The sequence below is a fragment of the Helobdella robusta genome (assembly GCF_000326865.2).
Source record: "Helobdella robusta unplaced genomic scaffold HELROscaffold_5, whole genome shotgun sequence".
NCBI lineage: Eukaryota > Metazoa > Annelida > Clitellata > Rhynchobdellida > Glossiphoniidae > Helobdella > Helobdella robusta.
In genome coordinates this window covers 5,567,808-5,595,540 of record NW_008705254.1, presented here as the reverse complement: position 1 = coordinate 5,595,540, position 27,733 = coordinate 5,567,808, and the positions used below count along the sequence as shown (strand labels likewise).

Sequence of the window (27,733 nt, the reverse complement as noted above, 5' to 3'; positions counted from 1 at the left end):
TTTTCGTAATTGTTCATCGTCAATGTTTTTAATAGACTCCGACATTTTTAGGCAAGAGATTTAAAAGTGAAAGTAAGTTTTAACCTTTAAAAGTTAACTTTAATAATAAAATCTTAAACTCAGAGTATCTGCAACTCAGAGCAAAGCTAATTTTAAAAATTAAAATTATACATTGTAAATATTTTTTTAATTTTACTAACGCTTAAAAACTTGAACTTAGAAAGCTTAAAAACCTCTTTTACTTGAATTATATTACTAAGTTTATATTATATATATTACAGTGACTTAGTACCTAGACTTTACTTCCTTGCACCACAGAAAGCATAGCAAACAATACACAAATTACTAATTGTTGTCATTGTCGTGATTACGTATAAAATACAATATACGTTAGGTAAGTTAAGTTAGATCAAGTATATTACATGGGATAGTTGTTACTTTTGTGAAAATTGTAGACATACATATACAAACAACAAGCATACAAGCAACATACAACATACCCTGCTGAAAATGGCAAGTGGGGATGATACTTCTTCTGTTAACAAAATCCATATGATACAAATAACTGGTAAGTATTAATATTAATTTATATTATTTAGTAATTGATATTACTTACATTATAATTTATAAATTTAATTATTCTATTAAAATTAAATTATTTATTTTTCTAAAATTGAATAAAAGAATTTTAAAAATCAATGTCGAATTTATTCAATATTTTGTTTATTAAATTGAATTTTATTAATTGAATAAAACATCAATAATAAATTACAGTATCAAGTCTAGAAATAAGAAATCTATCAAAACTCTTCAAATCAAATCTCTTTGTGGAGCTAAGTGTAGATAACAATGACAGGAACAAGCAATGGAAAACCACCATTGTCAACTCAAAGTTCAGATTCGTGTGGAATGAACTTTTTGATATGTTAGTTTATCAATCAGTCAATCAATCAACTGAATCGTGCTATCAATTATAATTATAGTTTATCAATCATTCAATTATTTATAGCAACCAGTCACTTCTTAGTCAGACCACTTGGACAATCCATCAATCAATTTTTTTAGACTTTAAGATTACATTAAGATTTTATTATTTAAAAAAACAATTTTTAGATAAGCACAAATGGATTAATTAATAAATAAATAATATATTTAATAAATATAATTTTTAATGATAAAACAACATTGCAACTACTCACCACAGTTTGGTCACACCGCACAGCCATCTGCATTTTTCTGTATGGGATCATTCCATTTTACAAGTTGACACAAATGTTGCTTACGCTGATCTCTATCTTTATAATCTTCTGCTTGAGTCTGGTGGGATATGTAGGTACTTTTTATATTTTATTTTGTACTGTTTGTTGTATTGTGTGTATTTTATGTTGTACTTGTGGTATTTTGTGTTGTTTTTTGCTTTATTTTGTTGCATTATAATGCCACACACATACTCACTGACTCACAAACCAAACACAAACACACATTCACTGATACAGTATCCAATGTGCTGAAAACAATAGATATCTATCATAGTGGATACGTTGTTGGAAAGTTAGAGTTAATTTTTGATCGCATGTCAGTGAACATGGAGAGTTTTAACTCTGTGACATTAACTTCAGTGGTTCCAAACAATGCCCCACAACTACAGCAACATCAGCTGCAGCAGCTGCAACAGCGTTCTAGAACGGCAAAAGTTGTTAGCACAGTTGTTTATACCTTACCTCTCTCCCAAAGGCAACATGTGAAGCTAACTACACACTCCCAATCTAATTCAGTGTCATCATCACCTTCTATTTTCTCATCATCATCGTCATCATCGCCATCACTTGTTTTGTCATCATCATCAGCAACGACATCAATATCATCACCAGGTCGAATAACTTTATTATCATTGGCATCTTTGTCATCATCATCATCATCATCTTCAACATCTCCTCCTTTGGTTGTATCTACAGAGTCATCATCATTAACATCATCATTATCATCATCATCAACAACAACATCGTTATCATTAACTACAGCAACAACAAAAGCATTAGATAAGCCTCTTATATCATTCGATAACACAGACGACAATGATAAACATCATCTCATTTCGTCTTCATCAGTTTACTCACCAGATCATAAAAGTGATTTGGAATCTATATTTAACGCCACACCACAATTAACGCTTCTAACATCATCATCATCATCATCCTCATCATCACAAATATTTTCATCATCATCATCATCGTCATCGTTGTATGCATCATTATCAGGATTGTTCGTAACGCCATCATCATCGTCGTCATCGTCGTTTCCATTTGATACTCTATCAAAAGATTTCTTCTCCGCACATTCCAACACTTTGCCATTCTTATCTGTGATACCATCATCATCGTCGTCGTCGTCGTCGTCGTCATCATTATCATATTCATCAATATCATCACAATCATCGTCATCAGCATTACTATCAGCGCCATCTTCAACAGGTTGTTTAACGTCACAATCCACAAAAGCATCGTCATCATCAACATCATCTTCATCATCATCGTCGGTATCATTACTACTGCATCATGATTTGCCTTTTTTAAATACTTCATCGTCATCATCATTATCAACTTTGCAACAATCATCATCATCGTTTCTAATGGCATTTTCATCTATTTCTTTATCAAAAAACATTTTACAACCCCATGTGACGACGATGATAATGACATCATCGTCGTCATCATCATCGTCATCATCATCGTCCTTTATATTACCTATGACGTCACCATCATCGACATCACTTATTCCATTATTTCCATCGTCATCATTATCATCATCGTCAATTCTTCCATCATCATCATCATCATCACCTCAAAAATTATCTCAAATATCATCATCATCTTTATCATTGGCGCCGCCACTTGTTACGCTATCGTCATCGTCATCACCGTTTTACGATGATGATGATGATAAAAATATTAACAATAATAAGAACAGAAATAATAATAATAATAATAATAACGTCATCACAAAGCCAGTCAAGAAAGACAGTGATAACAGGCTATTGTATTTAATGGGTTTTGATGACACTGACGATAGTGAAGATAACAATAACAATAATAATAATTGTAGCAATAATAGTAATGATGATGATGATGATGTAACAAGGAGGACATCATCATCACCATCTTTGTTGGCATCATCATTTGGGATGAAACCGTTAAACGCATCTTCATCAGCGCCATCATCGTCGTCGTCGTCTTTAATAACATTTACGTCACCATCTTCAACAACATCATCACCAACTACAGCAACTACAACAACTACGACAACATCTCGAGTTTTACCTTTCCTAAGATTAATTGAAGATTATGACATCACTAACGATGATGATGACGATAATCGCAATAATGATGACGACGACGATGACGGAGTGCTTCCACCTGGGTTATTATTATTATTATTGTTATTATTAGTAGTAGTAGTAGTACTTATATTACCATTGCTGTTGTTGGTGTGGTTCATAGACGGTTGATTCAAACAAGGATTACAACAATGTAGTAAAAATATTTATAACAATTTTTTCCAAAAAATTAATTCTTTCGCCAGATGGGAGGCGCGCGTGGACCCCTCCCTGAATCTCGTCTACTACGTAGACCACAACAACAAAACGACGACATGGCAGAGGCCGACTCGCAACATGCTCAACAACCTCAACTCGTTCCAGCTCTGGCTAGCCATGCAGAACAACAACATCGACAGCATTCTCAATAGTAGATACAATATGGCGTCGTCGGTGACGTCATCCGTGACGCCACCGAATGTTAATGCTTACAACAACAGCAATAATAATAATAATAATAATAATAATAATAATAATAATAACGTCAATGATATTGTTGGTAATAATGACTATGATACCTTTTTGGATACTGTTTTTGATGTCAGTGATAGCAACATCATTAATAGCCATAATAATAATAATAATAATAATAATAATAATAATAATAATAATAATAATAATAATAATAATAATAATAATAATGGTGGTGGTAATGCTAGCAATAATAACAATAATAATGAAAGTAGCAATAAATGTAGTAGTAGTAGTAGTAGTAATAATAATAATAATAGCAATGGTGTTGGTGAGAATACTGATGAGCAAGTTCAAGGTCAAGAATCACCATTGCCAGAGGGCTGGGGTTAGCCACCCCTGAATAATTTTTCGTCATAATTTTCGGTCATAATATTTTACTATAGTTTAATAGTTAATATAGTTAAATATTTTATTAGTTGAGTAAATTATTAATTTCATCACACACACATATATTTTAGTATATGTATTTATATATTATTATTGTGGCTCATTTTGACCAATCAGAATTGAACATAGACAAAAGGGGCAGGGTATATTACACCAATCGGAGGCTGCGAATTACTCAGTGGGAGGATCCACGACAGCAGAGGTTATTATTATTGTTTATTTATTTATTTATTTTTTTATTTATTATATTAATGTTTTTTTTATTACCAGTTTTATAGAAAAATTTATTAAGTCTATGTTTTGGCCCAATATGATTAACATTTAAAATGGCTTTCATCTTCATTTTCATCACTTTCTCCATCATCTTCATCTTATTTTAACATCACCATCATCTTCTTCATCTTCTCCATTTTCTCCATCATCTTCATCAGTTTTTTTCGAGATGACCCTCTGCCAGACGGTTGGGAAATGTCGTTCACAGATGGCGGTGTCGTCTACTTCATCAACCACAACAACAAGACGACGACGTATAAAGATCCTCGGAAGAAAGAACATGTTGTGTTAGTTGCTGTTGTTGTTCCATGTCCGTCTATTCGTCTGTTTCTCTCTCTCTGTCTGTTTGCCTGACTTGAATGTTTGTCTGTCTATCTGTCTGTCTGGCTGTCTGTAAGACTGTCTATCTTTGTTAGTTTGTGTAATTTGTTTGAACTTGAGAACAAAAACCACATAGAAGAATTTTAGAATACAAGAAGATGATGTGTTAGTTTTTGTCAGAATCATTGTTAGAGTTTGCGAATTCGTTTGTCCGCTGACAATTCGTTCGTATGTTTGGGAAGTTGTTTGTCTTTCTGGGAATTTGTTTGTCCTTCTGAATGTTTGCATCACTGTCTGAGAATCCGTTTATTTAGACTGGGAATTTGCTTGTCTGTTTGTGAATTCGTTTGTGTCTCTGGTTAAAAATTTGATTGCCTCTCTGCTATTTTTTATTCTTTCTTTTTTTCTTTTTCCTCTTCTTCCTCTTTTTTTTCTTTTTATTATTATTATTATTATAATAATTATAATTATGATTTATTATTGCAGCTGTCCCATAGGGAACTTTGGAGTGGCTCTACAGTACGAGAGGAATTTTAAATGGAAGATGAATCAATTCAGACTTAATTGTGTGGTACGCTGATGACGATAATGATGCTGATTGTGATAACGATGACACAGTTTATGATGATGATGATGACGATGACGACGACGATGATGGTGCTGAGAAGTAGAATGTGGATGGTTGAAAATGATTCTTTTTTTTTATTTTCTTATCTATATTTTTATTCGTTCATTTATTTCTTCAATGTTTTGCTCATTCAATCTTTCACTTTATTCCTTCTCTCAATTTTTTATTCTTTCACTGTTTACTCATTTAATTTATTTTCATTCTTTTATTCCGTCAATCCCATTCAGAATCACGCTACGCCAGGATTTGTGAAGATTATCCTATCAAGAGAGCATCTATTTGAGGATTCATTTATACAGGTTTGTGTGTGTGTGTGTATGTATGTATGTATGTTTGCTTGTGTGTGTGTGTGTGCATGTCTGTGTGTATGTGAATGTATGTAAGTGTTTGTTAATTTAGGAAATTTGTTAAGTTCTTTTTCAACGGTGCCTCTTCTAAAGCATATGGCATATGCAATGCATATGCATGCATACACATAGATCACATAGATGTATGTTTGATTCTCTCTCTCTCTCTCTCTCTCTCTCTCTCTCTCTCTTTTTCTCTCTTTATTTCTTTCTTTCTCTCTCTCTCTCTTTCTGTATGTGTGTGTGTGTTTACGTGTATGTTTGTGAATCTATATGAACGTGTGTATGCGATATTTATCACTCAATAACATTAGAATAATCAGATAACAATTGTTCAATTAATTAGTTAATTAATTAATTGAGTGCAGATATCGAGGATTCCAGCTTCCGATCTGAAGAGGAAACTGTTCATTTCCTATCAGGATGAGGACGCCCTGGACTACGGGGGCGTGGCAAGGTTTTGATGATGATGATGATGATGGCAATAATAATAATAACAATAATAATAATAATAATAATAATAATAATAATAATAATAATAATAAATCATAACAGGAACTGGTTTATGACGAGGATGATGATGATACTACTAATAATAATAATCATAATATATGTAATCATAATTAATAATAATATTAATTATCCTAACAGAGATTGGTTCATGAGGCTCTCGCACGAAGTTTGCAATCCCATCTTCAGCCTGTTCGAATACGTCAACAACCATAACTACAGACTCCAGATTAATCCAGCGTCCTTCGTTAATCCGGACTATTTAAAATATTTCACTTTCATTGGGAGATTTGTCGGAATGGTGATTAAAGATTTTGTTGTTTTGTTTTATTTTTAATTTGAATTGGTGTCTTACTAGCGTAACGGTTAGAAGTGCTGTTTAGCTAGCTAGTTTGGTGTTGAAGTGACTTAGTTCAAAAACGTCGTATGAAAAAATTGTTTAATCTGTTGGTTTGCGCGTGTTTACGCATGCCGTGAATTTGCGTGCGTGTGTGTTTGTGTGTGTCTTTGTGTTTGTATATGCCTGTATATAGATTTATAGAGACTACACCGTTATCATTTAATATTGTTGCTGGCGTTATTATTACTATTATTTATTATTATTTTTTTCTTTTCGTATTATAAATAATAATAATTATTATTATTATTATTACTGTAGGCTTTGTTTCATGGCAAGTTCATAGATAGTGGTTTCTCCCTCTCTTTCTACAAGAGCATTCTTAATAGGAAGTTCTGCCTGAAAGATGTCGAGAGCCACGATGTGCACATGTATAACTCGTTACTCTGGCTCAAGTGAGTTGGTTGGTTGATTGGTTTGTTGGTTGATTGGTTGGTTGGTTGATTTGTTGATTGGTTGGTTGGTTGGCTTGACTTTCAATCACTCAATCAATCAACCAACCATTCAACAACCAATCAGAACTCACAACATCGATGACGCCGATGATTTAGAAATCTACTTTAATGACGACATCGACGTCCTTGGCCAATTGGAACACTACGAATTGAAAGAGGGCGGTGACAATATCAAAGTTACTGAACAGAGCAAACTGGAATACATCGAGTCAGTTTAATTTCATTGGTTGTTTTGTTAACGACATGGATATTATGAATGTCAATCACGTATACGTATATAATAAATGTATCGCAATATTGTTGATATCTTGTGTTTTATAATATCTTTGGTTGGTCAGTCGGTGAAGCCATTGGCCGCTTCATAAATTACTTGATTAGTTGATAATTCAAATTTGTTGATCATAACATTGTTTCAATTAATTAGTCAATCAATCAGTCAATCAATCTGTCAATCAATCAATCAATCTGGCAATCAATCAATCTGGCAATCAATCAATCTGGCAATCAATCAATCAATCAATTACTGCATTACATCATCGAGCAGATTGAAGATTAACTCACTATTCACTAGAGGCGTGGACGAGCAGATGAAAGCGTTTAAAAGTGGATTCCACGAAATCATACCCAAACAGTGGCTTATTCTCTTAGATGAAAGAGAGTTAGAGGTCGGTCGGTTGGTTGGTTGGTCAGTTGGCTGGTTGGTCAGTTAGTTGATTGATTGGATATTATTAATCATCGATTCAATTTGTAATCAATTCGCTATAATATTATTTTATCAATCAATCAGTCAATCAATCAATTGGCCAATCAATTAATCAATAATCCTACCTATCAATTTATCGTTGGACCAACCAATCGGTTGAATTTTTCGTGAAACAGTTAGCTAATTCATCAATTAATTGATTCATTCATTCATCGATTAAATAATTTATCAATCAATCAATCAACCAACCAGTTGATTGATTATTAATAACTCAATCAATATCCCCAACAACCAATCAATCAACCAAGCAACCAATCGATCGATCAATCAACCAAGCAACCAATCGATCGATCAATCAACCAAGCAACCAATCGATCGATCAATCAACCAAGCAACCAATCGATCGATCAATCAACCAAGCAACCAATCAATTGATCACACAACCAACCAGCTGATGCTATGTGGCATGCAGGAGATAAACGTTGATGATTGGCAAAAGAATACGATCTACAGACATTACACGCCAACATCGAAAACCATCATTCATTTCTGGAAGGTTCTTCCTAATTTATTATTATTATTATTCTTATTATTGTTGTTGTTGTTGTTGGTTGTTATTATTATTATTAATTTTTTTCTCTCAAAAAGTTCGTACACAACTTAGACAATGAGAGAAGAACTCGCCTACTCCAATTTGTGACGGGCACTTGTCGTCTGCCTCTTGGCGGTTTCTCTCATCTCATTGGTCAGTTCCTGTGTGTGGGCGTGGCCCAACCACTCAATCATTCAATCAATCGACCAATCAATCATTCATTCAATCAATCAATCGACCAACCAATTATTCATTCAATCAATCAACCGGTCACCTATTCAATCGTCCAATCAATCAGGAAACAACGGACCACAGAAATTTTGCATTGAGAAGATGGGTAAGGAGTCGTGGCTGCCCAGGTCTCACACCTGCTTCAACCGGATCGATCTACCGCCCTACAAGACCTACGACCAACTCGCTGAAAAGTTAACCTACGCAATAGAAGAAACTGAAGGATTCGGCCAGGAATGAATGAATGAATGAGTGAGTGAGTGAGTGAGTGAGTGAGTGAGTGAGTGAGTGAGTGAGTGAGTGAGTGAGTGAGTGATTGATTGAATGAATGAATGAATGATTAATTAATTAATTATTTGATTTTGTGATTTAATGGATGGATGTTTAGGTGAATGAATAGATAAATATGTAACTCTAAATGAATATATGTTTCTATAATAGATTAAATAAACAAATGATTGAAAGAATGATTAAATGTTTGAATGAATGAATAAATAAATGAATGAACGAACGAACGAATGAATAAATGAATGAACGGTTGTTTGTTTTTCTAATTTATTTGTTATCTTAATGATAACATTGCTGGGCTGTGGTTAATCAGGGTTGAGGTTGGTTAAGTAATGTTACTACTACTTACATTTTCTTGTTTAAACAGCGTGTCTATGATGTTTTTTTTAAATTTATCAAAAATAGATACAAAACATTTTATTATGTTTTAAATTGCATTTAAGTTTCCTATCATGATCTAAAATTTATGATAAAATTTATGAACAGAAAACTTTGCTCTTTGTATAGTTTTTCAATTATTTTTTTTCCATTCTTTATATTTTACTAGGTAGGTACTACATTCATTCGTTTGTTGTGTTTGTCTCTTTATTTTTATATATATAGGATATATTTTTATATTTAAAATGGATAATTTTATATTTTTGAGTTTGTTTTCTATATATTTCTTTCTATTTTCCAACTTTCTATTTTTTTTCAAAATTAATTTATTTGTTGGTTTATTTACTAATATAAGCGTAGATTATTTAATTATGTCTTCTAATTATTTCGATATATCTATTAATTATTTTGATATATCTTATAATTATTTAGATATATCTCATAATTATTTAGATATATCTTGATTTTTTCGATATACCTTAAAACTTGATGAAATCTTCACGCGATTGTGCCTTTGAGGGTGGTTGTGAATGACATTCTTCTATCACCAATTCGAATCATTTGTAAGTAATTTTGATAAGTTTAGTTGATTATTTTGACAATTATCATCAATTTGATTCCGTTCTTGTTTCTGTGATAAAATAAATTAATAATTACGCCATATTTTTTGAAATGACAATTGGATGTATGTAAATGAGTAGTGTGTGTGTATATATATATACGTACAATTAAAAAAGAATCTATGGTGAAAAGTTAATTCGATTCTAAATTTGATCAGCGTGAGCGTTTATCTCTCGTTCGTTAAACTAATTTAATTTTTAATAGGCAGAATTGAATAACTAAATTGTTTATTTATAGTTTAAAATTTATAAATTTAAAAGTTAAATTTATTTAGAAATTTAAAAATCAGCGATGTCTTCATCCGTGTTCGGTATTCATTTTGGTTCGTCCACTGCTTGTATTGCAGTTTGCAGGGTTAATTAATATTAAAATTAAATAGTCAATTAGTTTATTATTACTTTATTTATTTTGTTATTATTTTATTTAATTTTTTGTTTAGTTTAATCACGATAAGTTAGTGATAAGTGTTGTGTTGTTTTGACTTTGATTGTATTTTTGTTATTTACTGGTTTTTTTTGTAAACTGTAAAAAGTAAAGTTATGAAATTAATAATTAATTACTTATTAAATTATCATTAATTATATTTAATTTAATTTTTATTTTTTTATTGGCACAGGATGGTAAAAGCCAGGTTATAGCAAACGATTTAGGAGATCGAGTCACTCCAGCCGTCGTTGCTTTCAATGGAAATGAAATTGTAATTGATTTTTTTATATTTTTTTTTTTTTCTAAACAAATTTCTGAATAATGATTAATTTTGTATCTATTTTTATTTTTTCCCAACCAAAGTTTTTTCAGAATTTTGAAATGAAATTTTTTATTTTCAATTTTAAATCCAGTCCATCGGCTTAGCTGCGAAGCACAATGCCATTAGGAATGCTGCCAACACGATATTCAATGTTAAGACGTTAGTGGGGAGAAAATTTGATGATGGCTTGGCAGCACAGTTAGCTAAATCGACTAATGCCAAGGTTATATTTTTTATTTAATTTTTTTTTTTTTATTTAATGATTATTCAACACTATTTTTAAAATTTTATTTTATTATATAAAAATTTTATTTCCAATCATTTTTACTTTACAGATCATCAACAAAAACAATGAACCTATGTATCAAGTAACATATCAAGATAAAATCTCGCAATATAGAGTTGTAGACATCGTTAAACTCGTCTACAAAAAGATAATGGGTAATTAAGTTAACTTTGGTGTGTTTGTTTTGTTTAATCTACCTTTACGCATGTGTTTAATGTTTTTCTTTTGGGGTTTAAATATTTAGAGTTTTTGGTTAGTTTTTTATTTTCAGTTTTTATGTTTAAATGTTAATTGTGTGTTGTGTTGCAATATGTTATGCTGTATTAATTAATGTTAATGACATCAGAAACAGCGAAAAGTTTCGGTTGCCAGACTAACACCTATGATACAGTAGTAGCGGTGCCATCATATTTCGACGAACAGCAAAGATCAATTATAAAGTCAGTTGGGTGTCGTTTTTATTGTTGTTGATATTGCTATTAATGTTATATGTTATTGTTATTATTGTTGTTGTTGTTGCAGAGAAGCATCAAAGTCAGCCGGTTTCAATGTCTTGCGCGTTATTAATGAGTGTTCATCTGCAGTGCTTGCATATGATGTTGGACAGTCTGATCTGGATAAGAATTTGTTAGTTTGTATGTGTGCGTTTGTATTTTGTTTGTGTGTTTTTTTGTTGCTGTTGTATGTTTGTATTTGTATGTTGTTTGTGTTATTTTTTGTTGTTTTTGGTTTTTCTAAAATGTAGAAGTTTTAATAGTGCTGTTATAAAAATAATACTGCCAACAGTGAAAATAAAAAAAACCTAACAAACGACTAACATGATGACAGAAATGTCCTGGTCTTCAGGGCAGGCGGCCACTCCCTTGATGTCTCCGTGGTGTCGGTCGTCAACGGCATGTATCGAATCGTGGGCCAACTACATGATGATAGCCTGGGTGGTCATATTATTGATGATCTCCTTGTTAAGTTCCTCGTTGATGAGTTCAAAAGGTTTTGTGGGAATTTTGTTTTGGTTCTTTTTTGGGGTTTAGTTAGTATTAATGTTGTGTCAGTTTTGTTGTTGTGGTTGCAGTTGTGCCTTTAACATTAAAGGCTATTTTAACATTTCTACCAGACAATCTAGACTAGATTGCAAGTCAAATGAAAGATCAATTGCTAAGCTCCTATTGGCTGTTGAAAATTGTAAGCACGCCCTCTCTAACCTACCAACATCCACCTGTTCCGTTGAATCATTATATGAGGGTGTCGACTTTTCATGCGTCATATCTCGAAGTCGATTGGATGCCCTGTCAGCCTCCTTCGTCCAATCATGTGTCAGCGTCATTAAACAAGTCGTTGCGATGGCGGGACTTAATTTGAACGACATTGATAAAGTTATTATGTCGGGTGGGGTTTCAAAGATGGCTTCCCTCCAGCAGAACATTCGAGATATGTTTGCTTCTGCTGAATTTTTAAATACCATCAGTGGGGATGAAGTTGTTGCGGTTGGCGCCGCACTACAGGTAATAATAATCGTTTCATTAATTTTTTGACTGTTTTAACACCTTATATACATATTATTTATTAATAAAGTATGTTAATTGCAGGCCTCTATCCTGGTGTCTCGTAACCCAGAAGAGACAAACCTATTCTCCAACCTGCACAAACTACCGTGCCTACCTAAAGATATCTTCATCGAGGTGCTTTATTTCAATTCTTGTTACGCTGTATTTATGGAATATCATATGGTTTCAATATTATGTCACTGATTGAATATTTCAAATCACTGCAGTTGCAAGAGGGCAAGCACCATCTGCTGTTTGAAAGACTCACAGCTATCCCTTTTCGAAGGCAAGTTCACTTTTCACTAGGTCAAGGTCAAACTTCTGCTATCTTGCACATATTACAGGGGTATAATTCTCCGGCTAAAAATAAACCAAAGATGCTAAATGGACTGAGTGACGGCGCTGGGGCTTGCCAAGGTGACAACGGTGATGATGGCAACGACAATAAACTTGAATCTTTATTAAAGGTCCGGTTCTGTCATTGATGCATAGTTTATATAAAAAATTACAAAATTTACTTTTAAGTCTATGTGTAAATGAATTTTGAGAACAATAATAATTAGTAAATTAATTGATTAATTTAATTTAATTAGCTAAATTATTAATTGGACGATTATTTTAATTGCATTTTAATGCTTTAGGTAGTTGTATTGCCGTTTGTTAAATACTAAAATGAAATGAACTTGAATTAAAAAATGTAAAAAAATGATATATTGTGGCAGATCGTCCTACCCAATGTCAGTGAAGATGGCATAGTTGATGTTGTCTTCCATTTCAAACAGTAAGCCATTTGTTTTTAGCGTAATTAGTTTAATATAATATTATATAGTTTATTATTCTTTAGTATTGAACTGAAGTGATGATTGAGTTTCTGTATTAATTTATTCAGTGATGGGGGCTTACACGTGATCTGCACGTCAGCCAATCAGACGCAAGATTTCACCGTGGACAGTATGGCCACGGTGACGTCACCGACGAAACATTTAAGCAAAACTAAAATAGACAGTGATGACGTTGGTAGTAATGACGTCAGAACCACGTAGTCAAAGATTGTAGATATAGGAATTAATTTTTAAAATAAACTCGACTTTGATTTTTTTTTTATTTATATATAATTTTTATTTGACCTGTTTTCGTGTTATTAAAAATCACTATTGTTACCTCGTGTTTTTTTGTTCGGTTTTAATCTGATTAAGTTTTGCAATTTAACTTATTAAGTTGTAAAATCTTTAATATGTTAAGCTTAGGTTAGGATCTTCCACCACTGATAACTTTTTCATGTGTAACTAACGTCGTTTTGGATTCGTTTGTGGAAATCTGGTTCTTAATTGATTCTCATGAGATTTTAACTGCGAGGTGACAGCACGCTTATATCCGCACACAGTTTTTCTATGAATTTCAAATGTTTTTTCATTATAGGTATGATATGGGGTGGATAGAACAGTATATAAAACTAATTAAGCTATCCTCACATTGGAATATTTCATGATCCTAGCCCCGCTAAATTTTACATCGGGTTAAAGACAAACTGTTGTAATTTTGTATTACTGCCTTGTATGCTGTAATAATTTCTGCGTCTGTCAGATCCTGATTTTTAAAGAATAATAAAAAAATTTGTTTGAGTCTCAAATGTTTTTTTCAAACAAATTAATTGCATCTATTCGAAACCGAATCGGTATCGATATAAATGAAAACGTTTTCTATATCGCCTGTGTCACGAATGTACGTCAATAAGTTTCACAATTTTATTAATTCCGATTTAAAAAAATCCGATTTTACCAAACAATTTACCGATTCAAATCAATTATTAACCGACACTTTAATTGCGAATCTTTTTCCGAGTCCGGTGTATATGAACTTGGGGAATAATTTTTTCATTTTGTCGGTCAGTTTGTAATGATCATTCACCGACCCACCTGCAATGTTCCTTCTGTCTTGGTTACCATGCCTTGACCTGTGAAATTTCGGTTTCATTATCCAGGTGTATTTTTGAAAGTTGTGGTGGTTGCTGCTGCTACTGTTTTTGTAGTGGTTGTGGTTGATGTTTTTGTGGTAGTTGAGGATGTCGTTATAAGTTAAGTTGACTGGAGCCTCTCCTCGAATGTAATTTTTATGGTTCTGTTGTTGTTGGTGTGGGGGTAGTAGTTTGATGTTTCTAGTCATTCTCAACACTTTGCTAATTATGCTGTTGAGAGTAATGTTGCTACAGTTGGAGTTGTAGTTGTTGTAGTCGTTATGGTTGTTGTAGTAGTGGTATACAAATTTCTGTATATCCTTGTTAGTGTAATACTTCATTTTGCTATAAGCATCTGTCACGTTCTCATCATCTGTGTGTTGTTGTTGTTGGTGGTTGTGGTGATGATGATGTCGTTGTTGCTGATGTTGTTGCGGGAGGTGTCGTTGTGCATGTATACATTTTGTGATATTGTTAAAATTTTGCCACAACATTTTGTGAAACATTCGTGATAGGTTTGTAAACACTTATTGACAAATATGTAAAGATTTTGTAAAGACTAGCCTTGAGGCCTGACGTTGTATGGATGCGTTACTGTAGCCAAGCAAAGAAACATGACGAACAGGCATTTGCTTCTCATTTTAAATTAATTTAATTTAAATTTTGAAGAAAAAGGAACTGAAGAACCTCCTGTTGCAAGATTTTTACGTTTATTTTAAAAATTATTCAATTTTGGCACATCAAATAGACATTTGTAGTGTTAAATAAGGCTATTTTATTAACTTTTCAATAGTAATAACAATAATTTTTCAAAAATTTATTTAAATTAATTAATTAACCGTAAATAATTTTATAGATACGAATAATTTTATTACAATCAAATCAAAAATAATACAATTTAACCTATATTATTAATAGCAATCAAGAAATTTGCTCTAAATGTGAAGCTTTGTTTATATAAGGTTTTGCAAAATAATATGTAAATAAACATATTTATACATTCATTTGTTTGTGTCTGTGCGTGTGTGTATGTTGCGTGTGTGTTGTGTGTTGTGTGTGTGTGTGTGTGTGTGTGTGGGTGGGTGGGTGGCAGGGTGGCATTGAAAACAGGATGAGGCTAATGATAGTATAAAGAATAAGTCATTAATTAAAATTAAAATTGGAAAAAAGATTAGCACTTAATGTTGTTTTCGTGTTGTGTTTTTTTGTATTTTTAGCGTATCCACAACTGCGTGTGTATATGTATGTGTTTGTATATGTTGTTTATTTGTTTGTATGTCTGTTTCTTGGTATGTGTTTGTATACTTTTGTATGTGTTTCAATGTTCATTTTGATTACGATGTTTGTTGATATATGTTTCATAATGTGATACGTGATCCGTCATTCCTTTATTTTCTTCAGACAACGGAAACGGATGCCTAGTTACATTAAGCTCTAACATCACACATTTATTTCTTGTTTCAACGCATCTCACCAAATTACGGTAGTTTTAAGTATAGTTATTATTATTATTATTATTATTATTATTATTATTATTATTATTATTATTATTATTATTATTATACTATTAATATTATTATATTATTATTATTTTCAGTCCCAAAAAGGAAAATACAAAATAGTTGACTTTGTCAGTTTTAATTGTATATCTAAAAATAAATAACATCCATTTGACCTATTCTCGTTCGTCGAATAAACATTCTGAATCCTGAACAAAAACGCGCCCGAAACAATTGACGTCACCGTAGATGACAAACAGCCGCCATTTCCGCCGTGTTGTTTGTTCAGCAGTTAACCTGTTTTTGAGAATTTTGATAAATTTTGGCTCAAGTCATTCATTTATTTATTAAACATTGTTAGGAGATTGGATTGAGTTGTAGCAGTTTTGCATGAATGAATCAGCGTCTGCTTAGATATCTGTATGTGAGAATTATGAAACATGAAGCAACTTTCCGCGACAGAAAAAAAGAGATTTTGTAAAAAATCGTTATTATTATTCATTATTCAGTTTTTATTAATTTTATTATCGTTATTGTTATTATTTTTATGGGTTATTATCTCCCTATATAAGTTTAACTTGGTCCTGTTAATGCAATGGAAAAATGTCGTAAATAAAAATACTTCCCGTACAACACACTCCACAAACAATTACAAAATGTTTGGGGCGAACGTGCCATCTAGACTAACGTTTGATCCTAATTTTACAACCTTGAATGAATTTCAGTTAGGAGGGAGTTTTTTGAGAGGCTTTCAAATATCATCAAACAACAATTACATCGACGAAAGTATATTTTATGATCAAATTAAAAATTTCTTGAATAATGAAAGCAACTACAAGAACAACGACGATACTGAAGCTACTACTACTGCTACTTCTACTACCACTAACAACACTAACAACAATAATGATAATGACAGTACAATTCAAGCAAACTTAATTCAACATTCCCGAATCGTTCAAAACGTGCTGAACCAAAGAAATTTAACAGCCTCAAATTCAAAAATGTTAAAAACCAGACAGCCGAGGATAAACGAATTATCCATTAACTTTGACCAAAGACCAAAAACTTTGAAAGAACATGAACAAAAACTAAACCGGAAAAAGTTAAACCAACTTTTGCTTAATATGATCAGGAGCGGCAAAAAATTAAAAACTGGTGAAGAAATTTTGGATGAGTTTAAAAAAGCTCGCCAAAACAATAACAACAACAACAACATTAATAATAATAATAACGTAGTTGTCGGTAAATATGATTTTGTTGTTGACGTAGGCGTTGAGAAGGGCGGCGGAATGTTCCACTACGAATGGGATTTGACCCACCAATTGAGAGCGAGAAATCAAAATAAATTCAAAAATGAAAAAAGTAAAAAAAATCTCATCAATGACAACAAGAATAATTATATGAGGAATATTAATGATAAATATGGTAATAATAACAACAACAATAACAAATTTATTTCAATTAAAATGAGAACAATGGTTGATAACGCGGCAGTCCTCGCTAACGAATCTCCGACAACGTACAATAACATCCACAACAACAGCAACAACAGTCACTACATCACAGCCCAAAATGCAACCAACCACAAAAACAACGACGCGTACGACAACGTTAACAACGACACAGCAATCAATGCAATCCACGATAATTACATCAACCTTGATTACACAGACTTCGACATCAACTTTGACCAATTAAACAATGACAACCAAAGTATGCAACAGCAACAACAGCAGCAACCACAACAACAACAGTTCATCTCCAACAAGAAATTAAGACAAAGAAGAAACACAAACGACGTAGAACCGAAGGATGAGAAGGAAGAGGAGGAGGAGGAGGAGGAAGATGAGGAAAGTGGCGAATTCAACCCGAACAGTACAGTTGCAAAAAGACCGAAAAATTCAGATCTGGAAAAGTTCTCATCGTACGTGTACATCCCTACTACATACGTCGGTGAGGTTTATTATGACGTCATTATTAGTTGAACTTTGAAATCGGGGAGAAGGATTTTGTAACAGCATAAATTTTCAACGTTTTCAAACTCGCAGACTCACACCGTCATTTGTTAATTATGATAGCTGACTGAATTTAGCTAATTGGCCAGATTATTATGTTAATTGATCAAATAAATGCGTCAATTAGTTGAATAAATTATGTTAATTAACCAGGCTGCTATTCTTACTCGATATCTGACGGCCAATCAGAAGAGTTGTTGGACGAGGAGGAGATGTCCATCGATGCGTGCATCTATTTCTGCAGGGATAGGAAGAAAACGTTTGCAGCACTCATGGTCAGTTCGATGGATGGATGAATGAATGGATGAATGAATGGATGAATGAATGGATGAATGAATGAATGAATGAATGAGTGAATGAATGAATGAATGAATGAATGAATGAATGAATGAATGAATGAATGAATGAATGAATGAATGAATGAATGAATGAATGAATGAATGGACCAACGAACCAGTGAATGGACTTGGCGAAAATTTAAAAAGGATATCTATAAAAACTTGCGACAGAAAGAGAAAAGCATTCGAGCGAAGAATCAAACTCATCATAAACAAATACGAAAATTATTGCATTATTTTGGTGAAAAAACGTACCCTCACACGCACAGGCGCACAAAACATAATGTACACACGCACACGAACACACGCACACACAAATACACGCGCAAACACACACACACACCTTATCAGAACCAAGGAGACTGCCGTTGTTACAGCTACGTGTTACACAAAGACAAGACAAACGAGGAGAACTGCGACATGGAGTGCAACGGAAACAAACACCAGATTTGTGGCGGACCCAGCTACCTCAGCGTCTTCAGCACCTGCAACCTCTACTTCTACGGCTACTCCTGCATACAAACCTGCTTCTGTGGCGACGGGCAGTGCGATTTTTACACCGGACTCTGCCCATCTGAGAAGTGCAAACAGAATTTTAAAGGACTCTACTGTGATCGGCGTTAGTTAGGCGTGGTTTGGTGTAGTTGGAGCTGTCCGTGGTGTGAATGTTTCCATGTTAATGTCGTCTTTGTCGAGATTGTTCTGTTGTTATGTCGGTTATGGCTCTTAAAAAATTCGTACAGTTGCAGGTGCCTTAACTAGTTTAAATTTTTTAGACCATATTAATACACAACAATATTTCCTACGATAGTGTATACAAATCTTGCCAGGGAATGGATGCATGCAAGAGAATTGTAGCCAAATTATATATATTAATATTATCGGCGACAAAGTATCACAATGTATAATCTATAGAAGGAGATCCTCGCTATATAGGTATGCCCAGATGCAGGCAGTAGCACAAACGCATGTAGGCAAACAAAAAAACAGACACACCCATGCACCATATCTCCAATCATTTTTGTTGATAATAAACACATCAACATAAAATCATTCAACCAAATACTCTCTCTCTCACGCACACTCACACACACACACACATACACACGGAACGATACACAGAAGCAAAATTGAACGTTGGATTAGCAATGGCGTCATGGCTACTGTTTGGCATAATGTGCCTAATGGGCATAGTTATCGTCGGCTTTGGCTTCTGGACTCTATTCCACATGGGGTAGGTCGCATTTTGATTCTAATAGTTAATTAATCAACTATTTTATTAATTAATAGACTAATTAAAATGAAACTCGATTCTTTTTGTAAATCACAAATTTATTTAGTGTTTCTAAGGTTTTTTTATGTGTTAAAAATTCCTAAAGTCTGTACTTTTTCAACGATTTTCAGGATTTTGGAAGCGGAAATTTAACGTATTTGTACAAGTTAACAGGGTACTGAAATGTTCCTTTCAATTCGATCGTATAATAAACGTATATTTTTTCACAATATCTCAAGTTTTATTAATCGTAATAAACCACATGATCATCATAAATTAAAAGAATTAAATAAATAAATGAATAACTTTTATTTACACATAAAACAATAAAACGTCAAATAAATTAAAAAAAAATAGAATTTAAAAAAATGCTATGCTGCAAAACGGTCAAATCACTGATGCATTTACGAGCTTTCAAAACGTAACCTTCCATCGACGACCTTGACATTGACCCCGACCGATCGAAGGTCATTGTTCAGTTCGCTGACCCGTTCTACTTTCAGTTTTGATATGTACTCCTGGTTCTCGGGATTTCCAACGCACAAGCTGTGTATGGCGAGGAGTGCCCACTGCTGATTGGCTGAAAAAAAATGAATGAATGAATGAAATGAATGAACGAATGGATAGATGATTGAAAAAATAAATAAATGAAGGAATTAAACGAACTTGGGCAGAATTTATCAATGGCAGTCATATTCAGGATAGCTTCAATTCCGCCTTTTCCCCTCAACTAAATAAAATAAAAATAATAATAACAATAACAATAATAATAGAAATAAATGTCTTTTAACCAAATCTTGTAGTGTTTTATTTTTGAATGTAATGTTGGCGACGAGAGAGAGGGCATTCCTCTTGACAGATGAGATGTGGGCGTTGGATGGACCAGATTTTAACATTCTCTTCAATATATCTGTAAACAGGAAAATGGTCATCACGAAGATGATGACGTCAGTGAGTTGATATTTACATCACTATCAACAACAACAGCATCGTCGTCATCATCTTCATCGAAATTATTAACAGGAAGATTAACTCATCATCACTATTATCGTTACCACCAAACTAACCGATATTCATGAGAACAACCCGACGTAACACTTCCTCCATCGTTTGGTGATAACCCCTCAAGTATGGAGACAAACGTGATATCAGATCATATGCACTATGAAGTATGCCATGTCTGTAGCTACTGCTTCGGCTGCTGTCGTCGCTATTTTTCTGCTGTGGTATGAAAAGTGTCAGTCGGTTAATCAGTCAATTGATCCATCAAGTATTCAATGAATCAACCAACCAGCCAATCAACAAAGTTCTAACCGTACAATTTAGATTTGATGATCCCAACCATCCCATTCTCATTTCACCATCATCTCCACCATCACCATTATCAGGATTTACCACATCATTACCTCCACCATCGCTATGATCGTTATTAGCACCAACGCCATTATTACGATCGTCATTATCATAACTTTTTAGAATTAATTCGATTAAAAATCTCAACGCATCAACGTTGAAGTGTGATTCAAATTTTTCTCTCGAAGTTTCAGCAAGATTAGCAGCAGTAGTAGTGGTGGTAGCCGTAGAAGCAGTGGCAGTGGCAGCAGTAGCAGCAGCAATAGTATTAGTAAATGCAGTAGAAGTAGTTGTGGTCTCCAACACTTTCAACTGCTCACATTCGTTATGTAGTAAATCTAGGACCAGATGTCTGAAGGATAAACAAAAATTTATTATTATCGTCATCTTCATCATTTTCATCATCGTCGTCATCATCTTCATCGTAGTCGTCATCATCTTCATCGTCGTCGTCATCATCTTCATCATCGTCTTCGTCATCATCATCGTCGTCGTCGTCATCATAAACATCGCCGTCATCTTCATCATCATCGTCGTCATCAACATCATGGTCGTCGTCATCATCATATTCATCATAAACATCGTCGTCATCTTCATCATCGTCGTCATCAACATCATCTTACTTCTCAATGAAAGAGAGATGGGGCCATATAAACCTCAAAAACCCACAAGATTTCAGCAGCTTTTCAACTATAAATAAACTGCACAAAGGTGTTAATTTAATAATAATTCAATCAATCAATCTTCGTTTTGCGTCAAATAATTTAATAATAATTATGCTAATAAAAACAATTACGGTAACATAATTAATAAAAAAATAACAATTATTATTATTGCTATTAATTCTTTCTAAATGATCTCTCTCTCTCTCTCTCTCTCCTCTCTCTCTCTCTCTCTCTCTCAGAGGTATCAACACATACGCACACACCCATACACACGCACACAAACACACACACGGTCACCACAACAGCAGAATGAATGAATGAGTAAACGAATGAATGAATGAAATAATTAATTAATTAATTACTTAATTAAATTAAAAATCACTACCTCCATTCACAAACATCTTCATCATCATCGTCGTCTTCTTCACTTTTCTTAACAATTGATGACAGTAATGTGTGGCTCAGACAAACTATATCATCGTTATCATTACCGCCAGCTTTATCATTATCATCAGCAGCAGCTTCAGTAGCAGCAGCGCCATCGCCTTCATCATCAGCATTATCATGGGTGAATTTATTTTTTGCATATTTCTTCAGCAGTATAAAGGCATCAGCAGATTTAGCAATGCAGTTATACAACAGGGCTTTCGTCGTTGAATTGAAACTTTTATCAAACATAGATTCATTCTTTATCAACTGTTTAAATAATCATAATTACAATAATTATAATAATAATAAATATACACAGATACACGCACCAACACACAAATATAAACAACTACTTTAACAACAATACTAAATAATACTGCCAACGCTTTTATTGGCATTCATTCTTAATAACACACACAACACACATACACACAAACACACAACACAACATTATAAGCAATTACCTCAATAAGAATCACTAATAAAACCGCCAAAACTATCTGATGACACTCATTCTTCAAACAGACAACATTTGATACAAACTGGAGAGCTAATGTAGCAATTTTAATATCTGCATTGCAAAATAATAAATAATTGATAGTAATTAATAATATTAATTATTATTATTATAATTATAAGTAAATGCTAATACACACAGACGCAGGCAGTCATGCACACGTACATGAATTATAGATGGAGTCATTCATCAAATAGTTCGTCTTGTTTAGGCAACCATGTAACAATGAGCACATGCTGACGAGTAATTCTTTAAAACTTGAAAATTAAAGAAAATAATTATATTTATAACTTTATCTATCTATTTTGCCAAAATAAGGAATGTTTATATAATAAAAACACACACACGCTGCATACACTTACACATAAATACACACAGACACACACTTATATACATAAATAATGTGTGAAAACCAAAATAATTATATAACGTACACACACATACATACTCAGACAGACACACACACACATAAACACATAATACACACAAAAACAGACACACACATATAACCCACCTTACACCATCTAATTGGTCATTGGAAAGATATGGAACACTAGATCTAGCAGACTGAACAACTTTTTGACATCTGACCATCAACGATGTCAATCTTTCTAAAACATATTTGTCATCAAAGTATTTTTTCTGGACATTTTCTTTCACTTCAGTTGAAACTAATTCTAATAAGAAGTTCACTATTTTTGTCACTGTTTTCAAACTGAAGGGCCTGCCTTTGTTGCTAAAAAAATTAATTAATTATATATTTTTATACTATCATACTAAAAAATCAACCCCCCACCCCTAATTAACCCGGTCTGACGTAGACTTTGATACAGAAATAACACGATATTATCAACATTGTGATTATCCTTCAACAAAATGTTCCTCAGACTTAACATATCAAAACTGTCATCATCAATTTGTTCAAATTCATTACGATCGTCGGCCATTATTTACCGGAACACTAATCTATTTGATTAATTAAGTAACTATTGGATCTGAAACATGTGCGGCTCTCTTTCTATGTTGTCACACGTTACGATAGAACGATTCATTTTTTGAAAAATGCATTTACACACAATTATTATGGAAAGTCAATACAGTTTTTTACCTCAGCGCAGTCCAAGTACCATGGTACCATCCTCCGAAAACTGTAAAAAACTAAATACATATACCTGTATCAAAAGTGATTTCTAATGAAACATATACTTGATATGCTAATGACCCTTCAATAGCACTTATGCTAAGTATTCCTTAGCAGAAAATATGCTAACGACTCTCTCTTTCTATATATATTTATATATAGAAATAAAAATTTGAATGTATATATATATATATATATATATATATATTATTTTATATATATTTATATGGAAAAATTAGAATTCGAAGTGAAATTTCATTACTGATTCTGACGTAAAGAGAAAAATAAAATAAATAAAGATAAATAAACAAACAACATCAAATTAACAAATTCCTCACAGATGACCATATAGTACAATAATTAACAAAAGACATTAACACTATTAACCGTTTATAAAATGTTCTCCTAAATGTATGAGCTAGGGCCTAACGCAGAATCACTGTTTAAAAAAAAGTTAAAAAACTCAAAATCTACAAACGACAATAACAAAACAGGAGTTGATATTTATAAAAAATCAGCAGTAGATGACAAAATTGTGCTAAAAAAATTGTTTCGGGGTCGAAATTTTAGCAGAAAAAGATTTGCTACCGGGCGCAAATCTAATAGGAAACTGTTTAATGATGAACAATTATTTTCAGCAAATTTTGTTGGCAATTCATGCTCAGCCACTGATAAACTAAAATTTTCAATCAGTTCGAAAGACGTTACGAATGTTTTCGACTATACGGAGAACAATTTCGTTATAAATTCTTCCGCATATCAACAGTTGGATCACAAAGATTCTTCTAGTAATTTTCAAACAGAAGCAGCAAACTTCTCAAAAGTCGAATTGAACATAGATCGGTTAGCTGATAACATTCTTCACAATCTTTTCAATTCATCTTCCTCCAACGATAACACCCTCGCCACATCTATCGCCAACATCTTCAACAGCTCTTATAAATTGTCCATCTCAGAAATTCAAAATCTGCTTCTATTAACTATAAAAAAATTTACCGATTCCAAAGAGTTTGGTCCAGATTCATCTGCAAAACATTTGGAAGACTTGAAAAAGTTGTATGAACTTCATGGAAAAAAAGATTTCAATCCAGATTCAGATATTTTAAAATTAATTAATGATATCTACTATTCCAAACTCAACTTTGATCGCGCAACAAATGTTCAGTACAATTCCTCAGGATATTCGAATGCAGATTTTAATTTTGAACAAGGAGTAACAAAACGACCCAGATTTTACAAACCGAGATCCTTCCCCAAATTCATAAAAGCGAAGAAACAAGTTTTGCAGAAGCGCAGTCACAAACGTTTCATCGGCTTGCAAATCAGCAAACTTCAATCGCAGTCGACCATCCAGAGATCGAGTAAAATTAGACGGAGAACCATGACGACGAGTGTTTGTACCGGAAGTAAGTTGAGTTCGTTTAAGAAGAAATCAAATACTGAAAAGTTGAGGCCGCTATCCGATCTCAAATTCAGCATCTTCAAGGCAATCTCAGTTGAAAAAAATCTTTGTAAAGTACGATTCATATTACAAATGTTATTTTATATGATTGAATTTAATAAGGACTAATAATTTATTTTTAAATGTAAAACATCAGCTAGATACTGTCAAAAAGAAACCATAAAAATATTATTGAAACGATAACATACACGCATAAAAGATAGTGGCCGCAGTAAGATTAAAAAAAAAGAACAAACAAGTAACAAAACACTTAAAGTAAGTGAAAACGAAATGTTGTAGGTGAATGAAGAACTGGAAAGAACATGCAAAAAGACGGCGGAACTGTTGAGAATGAACCGCCTGAAGTACGTGAGCGAGGAACAAAGGAAGTCAAAGACGGGAAGGAGGTCTCTTACAAGGAAAAAGTTTTCACATTGTAATGCTCATTCTATTACATTTCCGTACAATTATGTTTCATCATTAGTATAAAAATAGTTAAAGTTGCAAAAAGATGTCATATTTTTCTCTTATCTACAAATAATCCAGCCTACAAAAAATATAACTGACATTGACTAAACTTGTCATAAAAAGTAATATCAAATTGTATTTTAAACAGCCACGAAGAGACCAGAAAATTTTGAAGTGAAATTAGGCCCTCCATCTCTGAAGGGCCTAAGGAAAAGTTCCGGCAACAACAATAGCGGGTGGTATAAAAATGATACAAAAACATTTCTAAGCGGGTTGGTGGTTGTATTATGATGAACGTGCGACAGAATTAGACTGCTAACAGAGCTCTATATAAACAGCTTAATTTTGCTATTATTATTACTTTAGAAATTGTAGTAGTAAAAGGAGTACTAGCAATAGTCATAATAATAATAATAATAATAATAGTAGTAGAAAAAGTAGTAGCAGCAGCAGCAGTAACTTGTAGTAGTAAAATTTGCATTCATCTGTTGCTTTGATCTAAGATGGAACATTTTTACTACAATTTAAATAATTTCCTATCTGAATTTTCAACTCACAATCTTATTCTTTTTTTTCACGCAGTCGTAAACATTTCGCGAGTTTCTCCCGCGACACAGCAGGGGGTTCGCATCGAAGTTGGACTCAAAACGAGGAAACAAAATCTGTGAAGAAGGAGGTCGTAAGTGCAGGTAAGAAGAACACGTCAACAAAAACCAGCAAAGGAGCAACGATTGAAAAACCAAAAAAGAATCTCAGTAGCGCTAACTCTTTGAAGGACCATAAAAAAATTTCTACCTCTTCGACATCACAACCTCGAGGCACTTGCCACAACGACAACTGGTTCGTTATTTACGATAAGTGCAAGTCTCCGCTCACCAAAGCTAAACATTCTTCAAACATTGATCAACCCAAACCTTAACTATCAATTTAATTAATTAGTCAATCACCAGTTAGTTATTCTTACTAAAAATTAAATAAAAAGCGAACACTGACCATCAACAGTTGAGTTTACGAGCAAGAATATATCAAACGACATTTCGCCAAATAAACCGTTGAATGAATTGAATGATGAAACAACATTCTTCATCCACTCAGTCATCATTGCACAGTTACAAAATAATTTTAAATCTGATATCGTAATATTATAAAGTCACACACACACACACACACACACACACACACACACACACACACACACACACACACACACACACACACACACACACATACATCTTTAAATTTAATGAATAGGAAGGAACTTGGGTAGTTTTAAAACACATACACGCACGCACAAACAAACAAAACCCAAATATGAGTTAATTGAAAGCAGAATGCTTCTTGCGGATTTGTCTGAACTGAGTCGACTGGTAAGGACTCCTAACGCCCGTGACATCGACGTGGTTGGATTTGATGGGGCCTGCCGACTTGGCCCGTGATTGGTTGAGCATCAGGTGGTGACTGGGCGGCGGGGTGTTGTTTAAGATCTGATCAGCAATCAGGGTTGTAATACGGATCTGAAGAATTGAGTTGTCGTTCATCGATTTTAAGTCTTTGATTTTTGATTAATTTGTTTTAATCATATTGTTTGAGGCAAACAAAATCAACTTGAGCGGACAAAATAATGTACCTTTTTATTATTTTCCTTCGAATCTTCTGAAATATTCGAGTGTTGTTGCGTTGGTTGATCTGATGCTCTCTCAGAATTAGGCACTCTTTCAAAGTTTATCGAATCAACGTCGAGAAAACTGTTTGTGATTCGCTTGACCTTCTCAAAACTCACGCTTTTATTGGTTGATTTAACGAAAGCAGATTTGCAACGCAGTCCATTTAGATTGCGTCTCTTGAGTAGCTCGATTTCTGATTGGTCAATACGATCTCGATAAAGGATTCCTGATGATTGCCCTCTCGAGGTTTTTGGCCTTACAGGAACTTTAGAAAAAATGTTTAATGGTAAAATTAACAGAAACTTATCTTCCATTAAAAAAAATATAAAATTTATTTGTTACCTTTCAGTTTGTTTTCTCCATTGGCCTAAAATAAAATAAAATTTAAATATGAAATTAAACAATAAAATCTTCGCA

The 27,733-nt window shown here is 33.1% G+C and overlaps 6 protein-coding genes across 6 annotated transcripts; 4 read left to right on the top strand and 2 right to left on the bottom strand.

Moving 5' to 3' along the window:
- Positions 1 to 3,289: 3,289 nt before the first annotated feature.
- Positions 3,290 to 10,010, top strand: HELRODRAFT_107622 (hypothetical protein). Its single transcript, XM_009027511.1, has 16 exons — positions 3,290 to 3,419; positions 3,582 to 3,816; positions 3,839 to 3,994; positions 4,018 to 4,172; positions 4,352 to 4,436; positions 4,666 to 4,794; positions 5,315 to 5,399; positions 5,684 to 5,755; positions 6,172 to 6,260; positions 6,455 to 6,614; positions 6,972 to 7,105; positions 7,230 to 7,373; positions 7,710 to 7,830; positions 8,320 to 8,424; positions 8,517 to 8,613; positions 8,759 to 10,010. Exons 2-16 carry the CDS (start codon positions 3,671 to 3,673, stop codon positions 8,929 to 8,931), a joined length of 1,851 nt encoding a protein of 616 aa, XP_009025759.1. The 5' UTR covers positions 3,290 to 3,419; positions 3,582 to 3,670; the 3' UTR covers positions 8,932 to 10,010.
- A 112-nt stretch (positions 10,011 to 10,122) lies between these two features.
- Positions 10,123 to 14,173, top strand: HELRODRAFT_95527 (hypothetical protein). The gene is made up of 12 exons (XM_009027023.1): positions 10,123 to 10,332; positions 10,595 to 10,675; positions 10,818 to 10,949; positions 11,062 to 11,167; positions 11,359 to 11,452; positions 11,535 to 11,639; positions 11,841 to 12,002; positions 12,127 to 12,514; positions 12,599 to 12,691; positions 12,784 to 13,023; positions 13,279 to 13,337; positions 13,446 to 14,173. The coding sequence occupies exons 1-12, from the start codon at positions 10,270 to 10,272 to the stop codon at positions 13,597 to 13,599; spliced, it is 1,677 nt and encodes a 558-aa protein (XP_009025271.1). The 5' UTR covers positions 10,123 to 10,269; the 3' UTR covers positions 13,600 to 14,173.
- Positions 14,174 to 14,356: 183 nt separating this feature from the next.
- HELRODRAFT_163712 (hypothetical protein) lies at positions 14,357 to 15,139 on the bottom strand (the record flags this gene model as incomplete). The annotated part of the gene is made up of 2 exons (XM_009027510.1): positions 14,357 to 14,883; positions 15,088 to 15,139. The coding sequence occupies 2 exons, from the start codon at positions 15,137 to 15,139 to the stop codon at positions 14,357 to 14,359; spliced, it is 579 nt and encodes a 192-aa protein (XP_009025758.1).
- Positions 15,140 to 16,665: 1,526 nt separating this feature from the next.
- On the top strand, positions 16,666 to 19,791 carry HELRODRAFT_163711 (hypothetical protein; the record flags this gene model as incomplete). Its single annotated transcript, XM_009027509.1, has 5 exons — positions 16,666 to 17,965; positions 18,181 to 18,302; positions 18,717 to 18,984; positions 19,488 to 19,599; positions 19,770 to 19,791. The coding sequence occupies 5 exons, from the start codon at positions 16,666 to 16,668 to the stop codon at positions 19,789 to 19,791; spliced, it is 1,824 nt and encodes a 607-aa protein (XP_009025757.1).
- Positions 19,792 to 20,042: 251 nt separating this feature from the next.
- Positions 20,043 to 23,549, bottom strand: HELRODRAFT_163710 (hypothetical protein; the record flags this gene model as incomplete). The annotated part of the gene is made up of 10 exons (XM_009027508.1): positions 20,043 to 20,218; positions 20,305 to 20,368; positions 20,430 to 20,548; positions 21,045 to 21,343; positions 21,615 to 21,692; positions 22,042 to 22,352; positions 22,550 to 22,656; positions 22,768 to 22,859; positions 23,117 to 23,338; positions 23,410 to 23,549. The coding sequence occupies 10 exons, from the start codon at positions 23,547 to 23,549 to the stop codon at positions 20,043 to 20,045; spliced, it is 1,608 nt and encodes a 535-aa protein (XP_009025756.1).
- A 603-nt stretch (positions 23,550 to 24,152) lies between these two features.
- Positions 24,153 to 26,571, top strand: HELRODRAFT_163709 (hypothetical protein; the record flags this gene model as incomplete). The annotated part of the gene is made up of 4 exons (XM_009027507.1): positions 24,153 to 25,259; positions 25,485 to 25,620; positions 25,801 to 25,924; positions 26,235 to 26,571. 4 exons carry the CDS (start codon positions 24,153 to 24,155, stop codon positions 26,569 to 26,571), a joined length of 1,704 nt encoding a protein of 567 aa, XP_009025755.1.
- Between the last annotated feature and the right edge of the window lie 1,162 nt (positions 26,572 to 27,733).